Source organism: Scyliorhinus canicula, chromosome 11, assembly GCF_902713615.1.
Source record: "Scyliorhinus canicula chromosome 11, sScyCan1.1, whole genome shotgun sequence".
Lineage (NCBI taxonomy): Eukaryota > Metazoa > Chordata > Chondrichthyes > Carcharhiniformes > Scyliorhinidae > Scyliorhinus > Scyliorhinus canicula.
In genome coordinates this window covers 42,019,412-42,039,510 of record NC_052156.1, presented here as the reverse complement: position 1 = coordinate 42,039,510, position 20,099 = coordinate 42,019,412, and the positions used below count along the sequence as shown (strand labels likewise).

At 44.5% G+C, this 20,099-nt stretch overlaps 1 protein-coding gene across 10 annotated transcripts in view; it reads right to left on the bottom strand.

Moving 5' to 3' along the window:
* slmapa (sarcolemma associated protein a) overlaps window positions 1-20,099 on the bottom strand; it is a 287,081-nt gene that overhangs the window by 230,656 nt on the left and 36,326 nt on the right. For 6 of the 10 annotated variants that reach the window (XM_038812836.1, XM_038812840.1, XM_038812844.1 and 3 more), the window contains exon 2: window positions 4,583-4,736. In XM_038812836.1, coding sequence (XP_038668764.1) covers window positions 4,583-4,736 — 154 coding nt within the window. The remainder of the gene's footprint in view (window positions 1-4,582; window positions 4,737-20,099) is intronic. The other 4 variants (XM_038812853.1, XM_038812852.1, XM_038812838.1 and 1 more) reach the window with 1 other exon arrangement.

Below are 20,099 nucleotides of genomic sequence, written 5' to 3'. Positions count from 1 at the left end.
AAAGTGGCGTACCAGATTAGATTACAGAAGGGCTGGGTTAGCCAGGTCTTCCACTCGGGGCTTGACGCTGAGACCAGAGGGGTCGCGATCATGATTAACAAATGGGTAAAGTTTGAGGCGGACAGCACAGTTGTGGAAGGGGGTGGTAGATTTCTCATGGTCCGGGGCAAGCTTGAGGGGGGTGAAGGTGGTCCTAGTGAATGTTTACGCTCCAAACTGGGATGATGTAGATTGCATCAAAAGGCTGCTGGGGAAAATCCCCGACTTGGATTCACACAAGTTGATTATGGGTGGGGACGTTAATACAGTCGTCGACCCCGATCTGGACCGGTCGTGCTCCAGAACGGGCAGGGTCCCGGCAATGGCAAGAGAACGGAGAGGGTTCATGGAACAAATGGGGTGGGGGGGGGGGAGAAGAGAGAGAGAGAGAGAGAGAGAGAGAGAGAGAGAGAGAGAGAGAGAGAGAGAGAGAGAGAGAGAGAGAGAGAGAGAGAGAGAGAGAGAGAGAGAGAGAGAGAGAGAGAGAGAGAGAGAAAGAATGTGGACCCCTGGAGAATCCGCCGGCCGGCGGGGAAGGAATTCTCGTTCTATTCACATGTTCACAAGGTTTATTCTTGTATTGACTTCTTTATTATGAGTAGGGACTTTTTGGAGGGGGTGAGGGATACAGAATACTCGGCGATCACTATTTCTGACATTGCTCCACATTGGGTCGATCTGCTGGTCTGCAAAGAAAGTTACCAGCGCCCACAATGGAGGTTAGAGGTGGGATTGTTGGCAGAGGAGAGGATGTGTGAGAGAGTGGGGAAATGCATGCAGGACTACCTGCAGGTCAACAATACAGGGGAAGTCTCAGCAGCGGTGCTCTGGGAGGCGCTGAAGGCGGTGGTGAGAGGGGAACTGATCTCAATCCGAGCCCATAGGGACAGAACGGATAGGGCAGAGATGGACAGACTGGTGCAGGAGATGACACGGACGGATAGGGAATATGCGGACTCCCCGAGGGCAGAGCTACTTAGGGAACGACGGAGACTACAAGCGGAGCTGGGAGCGCTATCCACTGAGAAGGCCGTAGAGCAACTCAGAAAGGCCAGCGGCGCGGTGTAGGAGTACAGGGAGAAAGCCAGCAGAATGCTTGCACAGCAATTTAGGAAGAGGGAGGTGGCCAGGGAGATAGAGACGGTACTGGACGGGGCAGGGAACCGGGTGGGAGACCCAGCAGGGACTGAACAGGGTATTCAGGGACTTTTACAGTAAGCTGTATACCTCGGAACCCCCACGGGGGCTGAGGGGATGAGGCGCTTCTTAGATGGGCTTACCTTCCCAAAGGTGGGCAGGGGGATGGTAGAGGGTCTGGGGGCCCCGATTAGAGCTGAAGTAGTAATGGGGGGCCTGAAGGCCATGCAGTCGGGTAAAGCCCCGGGGCCAGATGGGTATCCAGTGGAGTTCTACAAAAGTTTGCGGGTATACTGGGGCCGGTGCTGGTCAGAGTGTTTAACGAGGCGAGGGACAATGGGGTGTTACCCCCGACGATGTCGCAAGCCACCATCTCTCTGATATTAAAACGGGATAAGGATCCGAAGGTCTGTGGGTCTTATCGGCCAATCTCCCTGATTAATCACTAAATTGCTGGCCAAGATCCTGGTGTCCAGAATCGAAGACTGCGTACCGGTCGTGATTGTGGAGGACCAAACGGGGTTTGTTAAGGGCAGACAGCTGGTAGCCAATCTAAGAAGGCTACTCAATGTGATTATGATACCCCTGGAGGGCAGAGAGGTGGAGGTAGTGGTGGCAATAGATGCCGAAAAGGCTTTTGACCGAGTGGAATGGGACTATTTATGGGAGGTGCTGGGACGGTTTGGGTTTGGAGAGGGCTTTGTGGACTGGGTTAAACTGCTATATCAGGCCCCGGAGGCTAGTGCAAGGACGAACAGGACGACATCTGAGTATTTTAGATTACAACGCGGGACAAGACAGGAATGCCCCCTCTCTCCACTGCTGTTTGCGTTGGCCATAGAACCGCTGGCAATTGCTCCGAGAGCGGCAAGGGGATGGAAGGGAATGGTCGGGGGGGGGGGGGGGGGGGGGGGGGGGGATTGGATAGAACACAAGGTCTCGATCTACGCATAGACCTGATTTTGCATGTGCCAGATCCAGCGGCAGGGATGGATGGGATTATGGAAATCCTAGGGAAGTTTTCGGGCTGCAAGTTGAACATGGCAAAAAGCGAGATGTTTGTGGTGCAGGCGATGGGTCAGGAGAATAGGTTGAGGGAGCTACCATTTAGGCTGGTTGGGGAAAGTTTTAGGTATCTAGGGATACAAGTGGCGTGCGACTGGGGTAAGATGCATAAGTTGAACCTGCCCAGGCTGGTGGAGCAAATGAGGAGCGAGTTTCCGCACTCCCGCTGTCACTAGCGGGGAGAGTACAGACGGTGAAGATAACGATCCTCCCGAGATTCCTGTTTATTTTTCAGTGTGTCCCTATTTTCATTCCGCGGGCCTTCTTTAAAAGAATCAATAAAATCATCCTGGGATTTGTTTGGGCGGGGAAGTCCCCGCGGGTAAAGAGGGGGATGCTGGAACAGAACCGTAGCGAGGGGGGGCTGGCGTTGCCGAACCTCAGCAACAACTACTGGGCGGCTAACATAGCCATGATAAGGATGGTGGGTACGGGGTCGGTTTGGAAGCGGGTGGAGGCTGATTCGTGCAGGGGCACCAACTTGTCAGCCCTGGTCACGGCTCCCCTGCCGCTCCCGCCGGCCAGGTACTCCACCAGCCCTATAGTGGTGGCGGTTTTGCGGATTTGGGGCCAATGGAGGAAGCATGTGGGGGAAGTGGGAGCGTTGGTCTGGTCCCCAATATGTGACAACCACCGATTTGTCCAGGGGAAGATGGATGGCGGGTTTCGAGCGTGGTGGAGGGCGGGGGTGGGAAGGATGGGCGACTTGTTCTTGGAAGGGAGCTTCGCAAACATGAGGGCGCTGGAGAACTTCGGGCTGGTGAGGGGGCATGACTTTCGATACTTTCAGGTGCGGGATTTCGTACGTAGACAGGTCCCGTCCTTTCCACGCCTTCCACGAAGGGGGATCCAAGACAGGATAATTTCCAGGGGTGAGGTAGGAGAGGGGAGAGTCTCAGATATTTATAAGGAGCTTATGGGAGCGGAGGACCGAGGAACTGAAACTTAAGTGGGAGGAGGAGCTTGGTGGGGAGTTGGAGGGAGACGTATGGGCAGACTCTCTGAGGAGGGTAAATGCAACCGCAACATGTGCCAGGCTCGGCCTGATTCAGTTCAAGGTGGTTCACCGGGCCCACATGACGGTGGCCCGGATGAGCAAATTCTTTGGGCTGGAGGACAAGTGTGCTAGAAGTGGGGGAGGACCAGCGAACCATGTCCACATGTTCTGGGCGTGTCCAAAACTCAGGGGATACCGGCAGGGATTTGCTGACGTCATCTCCCAGGTACTGAAAACAAGGGTAGCGATGAGTCCAGAGGTGGCGATTTTTGGGGTGTCGGAAGACCCGGGAGTACAGCAGGGGATAGAGGCCGGCGTTGTGGCCTTTGCTTCCCTGATAGCCCAGCGACAAATACTGTTGGCCTGGAGGGTCTCAAAGCCCCCAAGGACCAAAGTATGGCTGTTGGACATGGCAAGTTTCCTCGGCTTGGAAAAAATCAACTTCGCCTTACGAGGATCACTATCGTGGTTTGCCCGGAGGTGGCAACCATTCATCGACTTCTTCGCGAGGAACTAATCGGGGGGGGGGGGGGGGGGGGGGGGGGGGGGGGGGGGGGGGGTAGAATAGTGGGGAGAATAGGCGGGTCTATCTGCAAGAGTGGTTCTGTTATTTGCACTATGTTTTTTGTAATTGGTATCTGCACACTAATGTATATTGTTACTGTTTACAATGCGAAACATACCTCAATAAAATTGTCTGTTAAAAAAAAAGAGTCATAGAGGTCAACAGCACAGAAAAGGTCCTTTGTCCCAATGCGTCTGCACCGGTCAAAAACAACCACCTAACTATTCAAATCCTATTTTCCATCACTTACCCTCCACCTCGCCACATCAGTGGCTACTCCCGTCAAAAAAAAAGACGAATTTGTTAAGATATCACTGAAAATTTTCACCACGCTTCAAATGACAGATCAGAGTCTCTCTTGCTCAAATTCGAAAAACACAACTAGCAGGAATAGGGTTCTTCAATAAAGAAAGTTTCCTCAGTTATCAGTCAGGCCACTTAACAGGGACACTTGTTAATAGCACCTCATATTTTTTTTAAAGTCTATTAGAACAAAAAGGATACAGATTACACTATATACAAATTACATCATGCACAAAGTGATCCACAAGCAATAAATCAGGAATAAAATTACATTTTCTGAGAATAAAAGCAAAAACAGCACTTTTTAAAATGGTGAGGGAGTGGAGTGGAAACACTAGTCACAAGACCGGACCAACTGACACAGCCAAACCTATATAGGTCAATGGATAGCCAAGCAGTATTTTCAACAGTCTAAGAGGATATCTACAACTAATCTTTTTGGGTGAGGGAAAAGTTTTTAAAAAATGGATTCGTACCCTTACCTTTCCTCGTGTTCTCGGTCACATCTACACCAAACTGAATGATATCGCCCGACAGGAGCTCACATGGTGGGCTTTCCTCTGATCCCCGACTTAAACGCTGACTGTTAATAAACGTACCATTACTACTCTTAGTGTCCTGTAGATAAAACTGGAAAAAAATAGAAACGTAAGTATCATTTTCCTGTGAATTGTACCATGCTGTGAAATACTAATTGAAAATGTTATCTTCCTTCATCTAAACAATTAAACAGTTCTCATTCCTAAAAGGCATTTTAAATATATTCAACTGTGGGGATGGTTGAGAACATCAAGGCTCCAACTTAATACCTGCGTAAATTTGATATGCCATCATACATATTATATATAGTTAGAGCCGTTACAGCAATGCGGTGGCCATTTTGCCCATCAAATCCATGCTGACTTTCTGTAGAGCAATCCAGTGAGTCTCATTCCCCTGCTCCATTCCTGTAGCCTTGCAAGCTTATTTCTGTCAAGTGCCCATTCAATTTCCTTCTAAAAAATCATTGATCGCCTCAACTTCCACCACCCTTGCAGGAAGCATATTCCAGGTCATTACCATACACTTCCTTATATCCCCCTTGCATCTCTTAAAATCTCTAAGATCATAAGAAATAGGACAAGAGTAGGCCATTTGGCCCATCAAGCCTGCCCTACCATTCAGTAAGATCTGATTGTGGTCTTAATTCCACTTCCCTACCTCTCACTCATAACCGTAGACTCCCTTGTTGATCAAAAGCCTGTCCAATTCAGTCTTGAATATGTTCAATAACTGAGCCTCCATTGGTCTCAGTGGAAGAGAATTCCAAAGGCAAACAGCCCTTTGAAAGAAGAAATTACTCTACCTCGTTCATCTTAAGTGAGACTCATTATTTCTTACTATGCCCTCTAGTTTGAGATTCCCCCATCAAGCCCTCTCAGAATCCTGTGTTTCAATAAGATCACCCCTCTTTCTTCTAAAACTCCAATGAGTATGGACCAACATTCTATTTGCTAATTACATGGATAAAGTTAATTATACGAGGTATACTATTCATGTAGTACTTCAAAAGAAGATCGAGAGGGCGGCATGGTTAGCATTACTGCCTCACGGCACCGAGGACCCAGGTTCGATCCTGGCCCCTTGTCCATGTGGCGCTTGCACATTCTCCCCGTGTCTGCGTGGGTCTCACCTCCAAAACCCAAAAAGATATGCAGGATAGGTGAATTGGCCATGCTAAATTGCCTCTTAATTTGAAAAAAAGAATTGAGCACTCCAATTTTGTTTTCAAAAGAGGATTGTGAGAACTCAGCATCCACATTAAGGACAATAATGAGTTGACACATGTATTTTCTAATATAATTGTAGAAGCCGAGATTTATTGCATAGAAGCCGAGATTTATCGCAGAAAAGTTGACACAGAGGTCTTGAAAAAAGTGCAGGTCTTTTAAGATATGTTCAAGATTATGTTGTTAGGGAGTTCAAATACACTTTTACGAACATTAAAAGCTTTATATTTATGCTTTCGACCAAACATCAGAATAAAGTGACCAACTTTATTGCGTTTGACCAATTTGGATTTTTTAAACACAAGCTATTTAACATAAACCCATTTTGTCTTGTATCGAAAAGCAGAATACTACAAATGCTGGAAAAAGGAAACAAAATAAAATGCTGGAAATACTCAGCAGGTCTGACAGTATCTGAGGAAAGCGAAACAGATTTGTGACATTTCATCAGAACAGAGAAAAGTTAGAAATAAAATAGGTTTTCATCAAGTGGTGGCAGCAAGTGGTGGATGGGGCAAGTACAAAAGGAAGGTTTGTGATAGGTTGAATGACACGGTAGATTGAACAAATTGAAGAGTAATTTTTTACGGCCAACGGTAATGGCAAAGGAAAGAAACAAACAAAGAAACAAAAGATGCTGTCGGAATTGCTGAGTATTTCCAGCATTTTCAGTTTTTATTTGTCTTGTATCATTTTGCAGTTTCTTTCCTTCTCCCAAATCAGTCTTCCTGCTTCATAATATAAAATGTAAAAGGTCATGTAGAATCACAACTTTGACAATCTCTAGATCTCATTAACCATTTGTTGCAGTCATGTTCATGCAGCAGATTCAGCACCAAAGTCACCCTATATGCAAAAGTTAACACTGCCAAAGTCAAAATCAAAATGTATTTCTAAAGTTTAAGGCAGGTTCACATATTTGCATAAATATTACCTCTGGTCAGTCAAAATAGACAAGTTTATACTGGTACAAATCAAAATATTTTAATGTTTTTGAAGGTCATCATTAACCAAACTGATAAGCAGTGAGTATGTCTAAAATGAAATGCAACCACAAGATTTGACAGAAGATTAATGAAATTAATGGCATTCTTTTGATACAAGCACCTTTGTGCTCTTAGCACAATGAGATCTAGTTGGGAGGATTCAGTCTTTGTGGTCCATATAGATACCAACGTAATAGCCAGGGCAAGAAAAGAGATCCTGCATAGTCAGTATGAGCAGCTGGGCATCAAATTAAGTAGAACCTCAAAAGGCAATAATCTCTAGATTATTACTCGAGTCACAGGCAAATTGGCAGAGTGGCAAATAAGATTAGGTGACTCAATGTGCGGCTCAAAGACAGGTAGAAGTGGGTTCTGGTTCATGGAAGAAATAGCTGGAGCTGGTCAGAAAGGTACGGTGATAACCCACATATAGACTGGCAAAATCAGATGGGCAAAGGTACCCTACATGAGGAGCTCATAGAATGTTTTGAGAATAGTTTCTTAGAACAGCATGTTCAGGGAGCCAACCAGAGGGCAGACTATACTAGATGTAGTATTAAGCAATGAGATAGGATTAATTAATGGCCACACAGTGAAGGAACTGCACAACGATCATAATACAATTGAATTTAACTTTCCATTTCAGAGAGAGAAGAGTGGGTTCAAGCCTTGTATTCTAAACTCAAATAAAGGCAATTATGAGGGCATGAAAGCAGAACTAGCTAAAGTGAACTGGCAAATGAGATTAAGAGATAGGTCAATAGAGATGCAGATGCATTTAAAGGGATATTTCAGAATACACCGAATAAATACATTCCAATTAGAACTAAAAATTCCAAGGGGAGGGCCCACCATTTATCGTTAAATTAAAAATTGAATAAGAGTCAATCTGGGCATGCTACATTTCCTAGTTTCCGAAGGAAGTATAGGCACTGTTGTGTTTTCTTGGCTGTAGCGTCAATATGGGTGGACTAGGATTGTTGGTGGTATGTACACCTAGGAACACCTCAGCACCATTGATGCAGAGTGTACAATACTTTGTTATATTGATATTTAAAAAAGAAAAAGATTTGGCAAATGAACATAGAACATAGAACATAGAACACTACAGCGCAGTACGGGCCCTTCGGCCCTCAATGTTGCGCCGACCTGTGAAACCATCTGAAGCCTATCTGACCTACACTATTCCATTTTCATCCATATGTCTATCCAGTGACCACTTAAATGCCCTTAAATTTGGCGAGTCTACTACTATTGCAGGCAGGGCGTTCCACACCCCTACTACTCTCTGAGTAAAGAAACTGCCTCTGACATCTGTCCTATATCTACCACCCCTCAATTTAAAGCTATGTCCCCTCGTGTTGGTCATCACCATCCGAGGAAAAAGACTCTCACTGTCCACCCTATCTAACCCTCTGACTATCTTATATGTCTCTATTAAGTCACCTCTCAGCCTTCTCCTCTCTAACGAAAACAACCTCAATTCCCTGAGCCTTTCCTCGTAAGACCTTCCCTCCATACCAGGCAACATCCTAGTAAATCTCCTCTGAACCCTTTCCAAAGCTTCCACATCCTTCCTATAATGTGGTGACCAGAACTGCACGCAGTACTCCAGGTGTGGCCGCACCAGAGTTATGTACAGCTGCAGCATGACCTTGTGGTTCCGAAACTCAATCCCCCTGCTTATAAAGGCTAGCACACCATATGCCTTCTTAACAGCCCTATTAACCTGGGTGGCAACTTTCAGGGATTTATGTACCTGGATGCCGAGATCTCTCTGTTCATCGACACTACCAAGAATCTTGCCATTAGCCCAGTACTCTGCATTCCTGTTACTCCTTCCAAAGTGAACCACCTCACACTTTTCCGCATTAAACTCCATCTGCCACCTCTCAGCCCAGCTCTGCAGCTTATCTATGTCCCTCTGTATCCTATAACATCCTTCAGCACTATCCACAACTCCACCGACCTTCGTGTCATCTGCAAATTTACTAACCCATCCTTCTACACCCTCTTCCAGGTCATTTATAAAAATGACAAATAGCAGTGGCCCCAAAACAGATCCTTGCGGTACACCACTAGTAACTGAACTCCAGGATGAACATTTGCCATCAACCACCACCCTCTGTCTTCTTTCAGCTAGCCAATTACTGATCCAGACCGCTAAATCACCTTCAATTCCATACTTCCTTATTTTCTGCAATAGCCTACCGTGGGGAACCTTATCAAACGCCTTACTGAAATCCATATACACCACATCAACAGCTTTACCCTGATCCACCTGTTTGGTCACCTTCTCAAAAAACTCAATAAGGTTTGTGAGACATGACCTACCCTTCACAAAACCGTGTTGAGTATCGCTAATCAACTTGTTCTTTTCAAGATGATTATAAACCCTATCTCTTATAACCTTTTCCAACATTTTACCCACAACCGAAGTAAGGCTCACAGGTCTATAATTACCAGGGTTGTCTCTACTCCCCTTCTTGAACAAGGGGACAACATTTGCTATCCTCCAGTCTTCCGGCACTATTCCTGTCGACAAAGACGACATAAAGATCAAGGACAAAGGCTCTGCAATCTCCTCCCTGGCTTCCCAGAGAATCCTAGGATAAATCCCATCTGGCCCAGGAGACTTATCTATTTTGACATTTTCTAAAATTGCTAACACCTCCTCCTTTTGAACCTCAATTCCATCTAGCCTGGTCGACTGAACCTGAGTGTTCTCCTCGACAAAATTGTCTTTCTCCAGTGTAAACACTGACGAAAAATATCCATTTAATGCTTCCCCTATCTCCTCTGATTCCACACACAACTTTCCACTACTATCCTTGATTGGCCCTAATCTTACTCGAGTCATTCTTTTGTTCCTGATATACCTATAGAAAGCCTTAGGGTTTTCCTTGATCCTATCCGCCAACGACTTTTCGTGTCCTCTCCTCGCTCTTCTTAACTCTCCCTTTAGGTCCTTCCTGGCTAACTTGTAACTCTCAAGTGCCCTAACTGAGCCTTCATGTCTCATCCTAACATAAGCCTTCTTCTTCCTCTTGACAAGTGCTTCAACTTCCTTAGTAAACCACGGCTCCCTTGCTCGACAACTTCCTCCCTGCCTGACAGGTACATACTTATCAAGGACACGCAGTAGCTGTTCCTTGAAAAAGCTCCACATTTCGATTGTACCAATGAGTGTTGGTCCTACAGAAAGTGAGCCTGGGGAATTCCTCATGGAAAATAAAGAGATGGCAGATTAATTGAATAGGTATTTTGCATCAGTCTTCACTGTAGAGGATGTATGTAACATCCCTGAAGTAACTGTAAATCAGGAAATAGAAGGAAGGAACTCAAGACAGTTACTATCATCAAGGAAATGGTACTGAGCAAATTGTTGGAGCGGTGGGCTGACAAGTTCCCAGGACTTGATTGACTTCATATTCGGATTTTAAAAGAAATGGTTAATTAAATAGTTGATGGATTGGTTTTAAGTTTTCAAAATTTCCTATATTCAGGCAGGGTTCCATTGGAATATAATGTCTTTATTCAGAAAGGGAGGGAGATAGAAAGCAGGAAACTACAGGGCAGTTAGTGTAACATCTGTCACAGAGAAAATGTTAGAAGTTATTATTAAATGTGTTATAGTAGGGAACTTGGATAAATTCAAGTCAAGATTATCAGGCACAACCAACATGTTTTGTGAGGGAAATCTTGTTTAAAAAATGTATTGATGTGCATTGAACAAGTAACATGTGTTGTGGATGCAGGAAACCGGTGGATGTACTTTACTTAGATTTCCAGAAGCATTTGAGAAGGTGCCACAACAAAGGCTATTTTGGAAAATAAAAGCTCATGGTATAGGGGGTAACATGTTGGCTTGGATAGAAGATAGCTAACAGGATACACAGGGTAAGCATAAATGTGTCTTTAATGAGGGCATAATGAGGTTGCAGACGGATATAGATGGGTTTCATGAGTGAGAGAAAATCTAGCAGATGGAGTATAAGGTAAGAAAATGTAAAGTTTTTCACTTTGGCAGGAAAAATATAGGCAGCACGATAGCCTTGTGGATAGCACAATTGCTTCACAGCTCCAGGGTCCCAGGTTTGATTCCAGCTTGGGTCACTGTCTGTTTTGGAGTCTGCACATCCTCCCCGTGTGTGCGTGGGTTTCCTCCGGGTGCTCCGGTTTCCTCCCACAGTCCAAAGATGTGCAGGTTAGGTGGATTGGCCATGATAAATTGCCCTTAGTGTCCAAAATTGCCCTTAGTGTTGGGTGGGGTTACTGGGTTATGGGGATAAGGTGGAGGTGTTGACCTTGGGTAGGGTGCTCTTTCCAAGAGCTGGTGCAGGTTCGATGGGCCGAATGGCCTCCTTCTGCATTGTAAATTCTATGATTACTTAAACAGGGAACAACGGCAGAATTGCGAGGTGCAGAGAGATCTAGGTGTCCGCGTGCATGAGTTATAAAAAGTTAGTATGCAGGTACAGCATATAATCAAGAAGGATAATTGAATGCTATCCTTTACAATGAGAGGAATTGAACATACTTTAATTATTAAGATATTGGTGAGACCACGCCTCAAATACTGTGTGCAGTTTTGGTCTCCTTATTTAAAGAAGGATTTCTGCATTGGAGGCGGTTCAGAGGAGGTACATGAGATTGATATCTGGAATGAGTGGGATATTTTATGAGGAAATGTTGGACGGACTGGGCCCATTCCCACAAGAGCTTAGAAGAATATGGGTGATTTGATTAAAGAATACAAGATGCTGAATGCTCTTGATAAGGTGAACATGGAAAGGATGTTTCCTCCTGTGGCTGAGTACAGAACTAGGGATACTGTTTTAAAATTAGGGTCAGCCTTTTAGGACACAGATGAGGAGAAATTCTTTCTCTCCGAGGGTTGTACAACTTTGGAACTCTGTCTCAGAAGGTGGTGGAAACAGGACCTTTGAATATTTTTAATGTGGAGATGCTGACGCTGGACTAGGGTGGGCACAGTAAAAAATCTCACAACACCAGGTTAAAGTCCAAAATTTTTAACAAGTCTTACAACACCAGGTTAAAGTCCAACAGGTTTGTTTCAAACACGAGCTTTCGGAGCACGGCTCCTTCTTCAGGTGCATCTCCACATCATAACATTTTTAAGGCAGAGGTACATAGGCAATCAAAGGTTATCGGGGGTAAGATGGGAATGTGGAACTCGAAATGGAAACAAATCAGCCATGATCTTATTGAATGGCGGAGTTGAATGGCCTACTTATTCTTCTATTCCACACGTTCATATGTAGGAGAGTCTTTCCAGCTTCCTTTAACATTCAATGGCATTATCATCGTTGAATTGTCGAATGCTCCATCATTCAGAGAGAGGGTAATCTCTAATTTGAAATTCAACTGGGTCAGATGATACGATAGCGTCATGAGCTGGTCAGACTCTGGCTATATTACAGTCTCCTGACTCCAAAAAACCTTTCCGCTAACTGCAACGCATAAGTCAGATGTGAAATGAAATACCGTTCATTTGCCTGGATGAGTACAGCTCCAAAAACATTAAAGAAGCTCAACACCATTTAGGTCAAAGCAGTCCACTTGAATGGTACCTGATCCATACAGTGAACATTCACTTGCTCCACCATCACCATACCATGGCTGCACTGTGTGCAAACCATAAGATGCACTGTAGCAACTTGCCAAAGCTGCTACAGCATCTCACAAACACCCAACTTCCATTGCCTAGAATATTCTATTAGAAATACAGTGCCGCTCCTTCATCATCGATGAATAAAGATTATCATCTACAATAACCTGAAACTCACCAGGGCAAAACCATCACCTGTTCAAGAAGGCACTTCACCCCCCACCTTCCCAAGGGCAACTCGAGATAGAAAATACAATTTAGCAGAGCTGTCCATATGCTGTGAAATAAAAATTCTGGGCAACAATGTTCCATCCCACTTATGCAACCACTCAATTATGTTCGCATATGACGGGGCCAAATCCTCTGTACAAATTAAGTTTAAATAATTTTTCAAGGGCCATCTAATCAAAGACACAGGCGATAGTTTCTTTGACACAAGCATAGATTGCTCCTTTCGATTTGTATTTAATCTTGGAGAAACAACAAGAATTTACACTTTTGGCAAGTGTCAAAATAGTACTGATACTGTGACACTGCATCTGACAATCTCAACTTCAAAAGGGAGTGTCCTTCAGGAAAGTCTGTATCTTTATCGGTTTCACATTTAATCAGAAGGAAGAACTCCACAGCAAAAGCTGGCATACTTTTGTGAGGGGCAACCTCCAGAACTTGAATGACAATGTGGAAGTAAAACTTATCTTGCCGTTCGTTATTAAATTATAAAATACCTTCACTACCAAAGAAGTTAGGATCATAAGAGCGCTTTCAAAGATTATTTTTCATGTAATTTATTACAATAATATCCTGTAGCTCTAGAATTGCCCATATCCTAAACTTTTGCATACAGCATGCAAGTATAAACTCTGTAATAACTTTAACATTTGGTTATGTGGTCTGGCAAGTGGTATTTCATATAACCAAAGATGTACACTTTTGGATTTGGAGGAGAAGGGCTTGTTTGTGAAGTAACCTGATATAACTGTTGAAAGGAAAAGGTGTTCAATGCATTTCACACACTACAAAGTACCAAGATCCTTACCAATTCAGAATTCTTCATTAAAATTGCGTTTTACTCAGAGCACGGGAGGTCAGGGGTAAAAGTAGGAGCAGAAAAAGAGAGAAAAAGGTGGGACGGGGGTGCATAACTATTAGAACAGCAAAGAGGACTGAGCGCACAGCAGGAAAAACAGGAGTGCAGAGAAATAGAGCCAGATAGACAGGAAGAACAATTCAACAACCAAAAAAAATCAACAAGTTACAACACTTGGAAAGCGGATAGATGATTGGCTGATATTTTTTGCCATTTTATATTTGCTCTTTAAGCTAGAGAAGTCTGTCAAGTTGGGTATGGTTAGAAATGTTAACTTACCTATTATTTATTTTTAATATAGATATTAATTTAATATCTCGCTTAAGTCTTTAGTTACTTCAGTTAAGGTTAATTAGTCTGATAAATATAGGTATGGCAGGACATCTCAGTCCACACTTCTCATGTCCTGGACAACCACATCTGCAGAAATATCTTCAACTGGAACAGTTTGACCTCACTATTTTAGGGTTCACAATCAGAGAGAAAAGGTGACCATCGGGCAGTCATGGAGGACCAAGGCAGGTAGTGAGTGCATCTCACTCTCCAACAGGTAGCGAGTCTGAATACTGTATACTGGTAAGAGCAACCAGAGCCAAGTTTTTTTTTTAATTCATTCATGGAATATGGGAGTTGCTGGTTCAGCTGGGATCTCCAATTGCACTTGAACTGAGAGGCTTGCTAGGTCCAGGGTATTTAAGAATCAGCCTCATTGCTGTAAATCTGGAGTCACATGTCAGCCAGACAACATAAAATAAGGGGGGAAATTCTTAAATTGGTGTCTAGAGGGACATGGGTATATATGTGCATAGATCACTGAAGGTGATAGGTGGAGAGAGCAGTTAATAAAGCATATAGTTTTCTGGGCATCGAGCACAAGAGCAAGGAGGTCTTGCTGAACTTGAGCATGGAGGTTTTGCTGAACTTGTACAAGATGCTAGTTAGACCTCAGCTGGAATATTGCGTTCAGTTCTGGGCACTACATAGTGGAAGGATATGAACGCATTGAAGAGAGTGCGGAAGAGGTTTACAAGAATGGTTCCAGGGATGAAAAACCTCAGTTATGAGGTTAGATTGGAGAGGTTGGGACTGTTCTCCTTGGAGTAAAGGCAGCTAAGAGGAGGTTTGATAGATACGCTCAAAATCATGAGGGAGCTGTTCAGGGTAGATAGGGAGACACTGTTCCTGCTCATAAAAGGGATCAAGAACGAGAAGGCACAGATTTTGTGTGATTTGCAAAAGAAACAAATATAATGTGACGAAAAATTACACGAGTGATTCGGGTCTGGAATGCACTGCCTGGATGACTGGGGGAAGCAGGTTCAATTGAGGCATCGAAGAGGCCATTAGATGATTACTTCAATAGAAACAATGTGCAGGGTAAAGGGAAAAGACAGAACAATTGCAATAAGACATGGTGCTCGTTTGGAGAGCTGGTGTACACGATGGGCCAAATGGTTTGCTTATGCGCCATAACACGAGGGAAGGATGGCAGATTACCTTCTCCAAAGGACATTAGTGAACCATTTGGGGATTTACGACAATCGACAATGGTATTAATTCCAGATTTTTATGAAATTCAAATCTCACTATCTGCTTGGTCCCCAGAGCATTACACTAGACCTCTGAATTACTGGTCCAGTGACAATACCATAACATCATCATCTCCCCACAGCACCATGGGATGGCTCAGCTGTACACAGGAGTAGCTGAAAGATTGGGAGAATAACAGTGATAGAGTATTCTACAGTCAGGGGAACAGACAGATGTTTCTGTGGCTGCAGAGGTGAATCCAGGATGATATTCTGCATTCTTGGTACCATAGTCAAGGACGTCACCACATGGCTGCAGAATATTCAATGGGCAAGGGTGAACAGCCAAGTCATGGTCCCTATTGGTACTGACGACATATGCAGAAAGAGAATGAGGTGCTTCAGACAGTTTTGAGAGAGCTAAGCATCATATTAGAAAGAAAGCCATCATTATAAGTGATGCCATGTGCTAATAAATGGAGAGTCAGATGAATATGGGGCTGGAGAGTTGGTTCAGGAGCAATGGTTTAGGTACCTGGCACATTGGGACCAGCTCTGGGAGAGCTGGGACATGTACAAACCAGTCAAGTTGCAACAAACCAAAACCAATGTCTTCAGAAATCAGTTTGCCAGCGCTGCTGCGGAGGGTTTAAACTAACTTGGCAGAGGAACGGGAACCAGATATAGCATTTGAAAAGATCGACGATGATTGAGAGACAGATAGCACTCATGCAAGAAACAGTAAAATGTTAGATGGGATCAAGCTGAGAAAAAAAATCATTAAAATCTAAAGTGCATGTATGTAAATGCGCAGACTCTGGTAAACAAAATGAGGGAGCTGCAGGTGCCAATAGCCACGAGGGAATATGATGTTATGGCGATAATGATGACTTGGCTCAAAAAGGGGCAGGGATTGGTGAAATATATTCCTGGATGCAAGCTGTTCAGAAAAAAACAGGGTCAGAAAGAAAAGATCAAATGGCAGAAATAGAGAGAGAGTGAGAAGAGAGAATGGACAGAGAGTAAACGGTGAAGTCGCCATACAAGAGGACCACAGGCTGCTTTCCCCTTTGAGGGGGAGAGCAGACTGGTGGTTTAACCGGAGGATCACCACACCTCAGACGAGGGGAAGAGGTTGAGAAGGCAGAGCCTTAAATGAGTAACCTCAGCCGGTACGGGAATTGAGCCCGCACTGCTGGCCTCGCTTTGCATCATGTCTAGCCAAGTGAGCTAAAACGGCCCTGGAGAGGAGAGAATAGGGAACAGATAGCAGGGAGAGAAGGCAGGGCTGATTCCAGATGAAAAACAGGATCCATGCATGGAGTCAGAGGGCATGGTTGAGATTTTAAATTAGTACTTTGCTGAGGAAGCAGTTGTCTTAGTGTTGCAATTCATTATTTGTATCTGTTCTTTATGCCGAAGGCTGTTCACAAATCTTGTTAAAGAGTTGATAATAATGGTCATTCAGTTCATCTGTTCTTATTTCTTATCAGACTATTGAATCATAGGATTGCTTACTTGGTCAGAGTACTGCTTCAAAGATTGGTACAAGGTCTGAGATTTCTTGGGCCTTCTGCTTACTTCTGACAAGGTTGTCTCTTCAAATCTCCACCAACAATTCCACAGTTGTGGGTTGTTGTCACTGCCCGGAGGCAGGTCCAACTTAACCTCCATCATGGGTAGAGAGGGTAGGTCCTGAATCCACCACAGCCAGAATGGGGATCGGACCCCGCACTATTGCACCAATCTGATCCACACCAGCTGTCTTGCCAACTCAGCCAAGCAATTCACAAGATATCCAATTATTGTGGCAACATGCACTTTTACATGCATGCTGTAGTCTGGAGCTATGAATAATGAAATAAAGGCTCCAACTTTCTTTCCATCATACGGCTAACCAGGAATCTCTCCCATTCTTACTGTCTGGCATTGTTGTATGTTGAAAGGATTTGCAGGTTGACCTGTTTGGCCGTGTTATGAACAGAGCTTCCTTGGCCATCAGATACTGTGGTGCAGTGTTTTTCAAAGTCGGGGGTGCGACCTGCGGGTGGGTGTTGGGAGGGTCGCGGAGCTGTTGCCCGCGGCGCTCCCGATCGCGCAAATCCGCGCACAGCATCCGGCTTTTCATAACGCCGGCTGCAAGCGCCCGCGACCATGTTTAAAAAAAAGATCGGCCGCATTGTGCATGCACGCATGATGATCGGCACACATGCGCATTCCGCGAACATGTAAAAAAAATTCGGCCACATTGCACATCGATAATCGGGCACGCATGCGCAGTGCAGTCACTATTTTTTTTAAAACGGTTGCAGCTCTTTGTTTCACAAGTTCTGTAGTGGTTTTTATTCACTTATTCATTTATTTTATTCATTTGATTTTTTTTCATTTATTTTATTCATTTAATTTTTTTTACAAGTTCGGGGGGGTGGTTTATTCATTTTTTTCATTTACTTTACTCATTTTATTTTTTTACAAGTTCGGGGCGGCGGTTTATTTGATAAAACTTTACAGGAAAAAAATTCAGACCCTTGGACAGATGGAGACGCCATACTTTCCGACACCAGAAGGCTTCACCTTCATCCAACAGGTTCCATTGGAGGAGCGCGTACGAGGGCCAAAGGGACCCAAAACCATTTCCTCCATTTTTGGCAGCAGCACACAAGGCAAGAGAAAATGGTGGGTCGTGCAGGTCAGCCGGTGTGGGTCATGAAGGTCGGCTGGCGTGGGTCGCAAAGGTCGGCTGGGTTGGGTCCCGGAGGTTGGCCGGTTGGTAAAAATGGGTCCCCGGAAAAAAAGTTCGAAGAACACTGCTGCAGTGGACTTTGAATCCAGAGCTTTTGGCTCAGGGGCCGGGACATTACCCATTGCTCCACAAGACTTTGCTACACTCATAATCTACTCACCCTATAATAAACTATTTGTTGACCCATTGCTATTCTATTGTTGATCCCTCAGGTAACCTGCTCACATGATCAGTTATTGAAAGTCAGGTGCTTTACCAGAAATCATCTCCGATAGAAAGCTAGTTCTTAAAGGGGATCTCACTCCAACATAAAGTATAGGCATTCCCCAAAAGCACATGGGCAGCACGGTAGCACAAGTGGACAGTAAAAATTGATGAAGGAGAAGTATTAGAAAGGCTGGTTGTAATAAACATTGATAAGTCACCAGGACCAGATGGAATGCATCAAAGATACTGAGCAAAGGGAGGAAATTGCTGTAATACTCTCCATAATCTTCTAATTCTCCTTGGATATTGAGGTGGTGCTAGAGGTCTGGAGAATTTGCCTCCTTCATAGCCCGGAGACGTCAAATCCTCCGACTGTAGAGACTTGGGTTAACGACATGGCTGGGTTTCTCAGCCTCAAGAAAATAAAGTTTGCCTTAAGAGGGTCTACGCTGGAATTCTCTCGGAGGTGGCAATCATCCGTCGACTTTCTCGGGGAAAATTAAAATGTCAGCAGCAGCAGCAATCCGTAGCGGGGGGGGGTGCTTCATTGGGATGTTGTGGGAAGACTGAGTCGCGTGGGGCAATGTCTATTTGTTACTGTATATTCTCTTTTTGCACTATGTTAATGTTCACTCTAGTTTGTTTTGTTATTATTGTTACTACTGTTTTATTCTGAAATATTCTGCAAAACCTTAATCAAAATACATTTTTTTAAAAGCACTCCTGTCCTGTCAATCTCACCCCACAAAGCCTGCTCACTGTAAACTTTCATTATTAACAAAATAAACCTAAATCCAACCATGATTACACCCTCTGTTTACAAGATAATTGATGATGACAAAGGCCATCTAGCCCAGTTCATCCGTCCTAGAATGATATAGCCTACATTCTACTGGTGACTACAACTCAAGCACGGAATTGGGACTCTTCCTCCTCCAAACTCCCCTGCAACATCTCCATTCGCAACCTTCCCACAAGCCCAACACTCCCAAACATTTTCCTGCCCCCAAAGTCCTTCACTCCCAACCTTCCCTGCCCCCCGCCCCCCCCAGCCCTTCATGCCCAACCTTCCCCAACCCCTTCACTCCCATTCTTCCCCGTGCCCACCATGCCCTTCCCCGACCCCCAAACCTTCACTTCCAACCCCCCTGCCAAGACCCACACTCCCAACCCCCCCCCCCCCCCCCCAAACCCCCACACCCAATCTTCCCACCCCAAAGCCACCCACTCCCAACCTGACACACACAACTCACTGAAATTGCCCGGACGCTGACAACCCTCTCAGCTTGATAGATCAAACTATTTTTAAAAGCGAGTCTTTCAGGTTTGAAACTCTGGATGTTCACTGTGGACAACACTCTGTTTAAACACCAAGTTTCCGCCGCCCCCTCCAAAAGGCATGGACTCTTAACTGGACTATAATACCATTGGAAACTGCAAACCACTGTTACCTTCCATTAACAGCAAGTGGAGCAGTCTATTTAACCCCACAGGCAATAGGGAATTATTTCCGAGCTGCATCCTACTCTTGCCATGCTTCACAATTGACTTTTTCCTCACCTTCCTACCCATGGGTCAGCAAGATAAAAAAAACAATGCTATAATGCCATCTGAAGAGTCAGTGCCAAACTGTGGACAAGATGGAGGAGAACAATATTAATGGCGTAACCTTGTATGTGGCAAGGTGTTGAACCAAACAGAACAGGAATGTCATAGTTTTCATTTGTGATTAGTGACTGCTCTCAGTTCAACACCAGTAGTTTACCATAATTAGCGTCTACCATCCTGGGCAAAGAAAGGAAAGAACAATGGAAGAAAAAGCAGCCAGTATTGCTGCTTCTTATTCAGTGACTTATAGCTAATGCCTGATAAGGACACAATCCAGCTCAGTCAGAAAAATGGGTGTAGTTTAATCACACTCATTAAGAACCACTTAGGATAAGACACTAAAATACTGTGAGCCTCAATTTAATTCTGGATCACAAACAAACACCACTCGTTATAAAAAAAGTTGAAACAAAAAGTTCCATCCCGAAC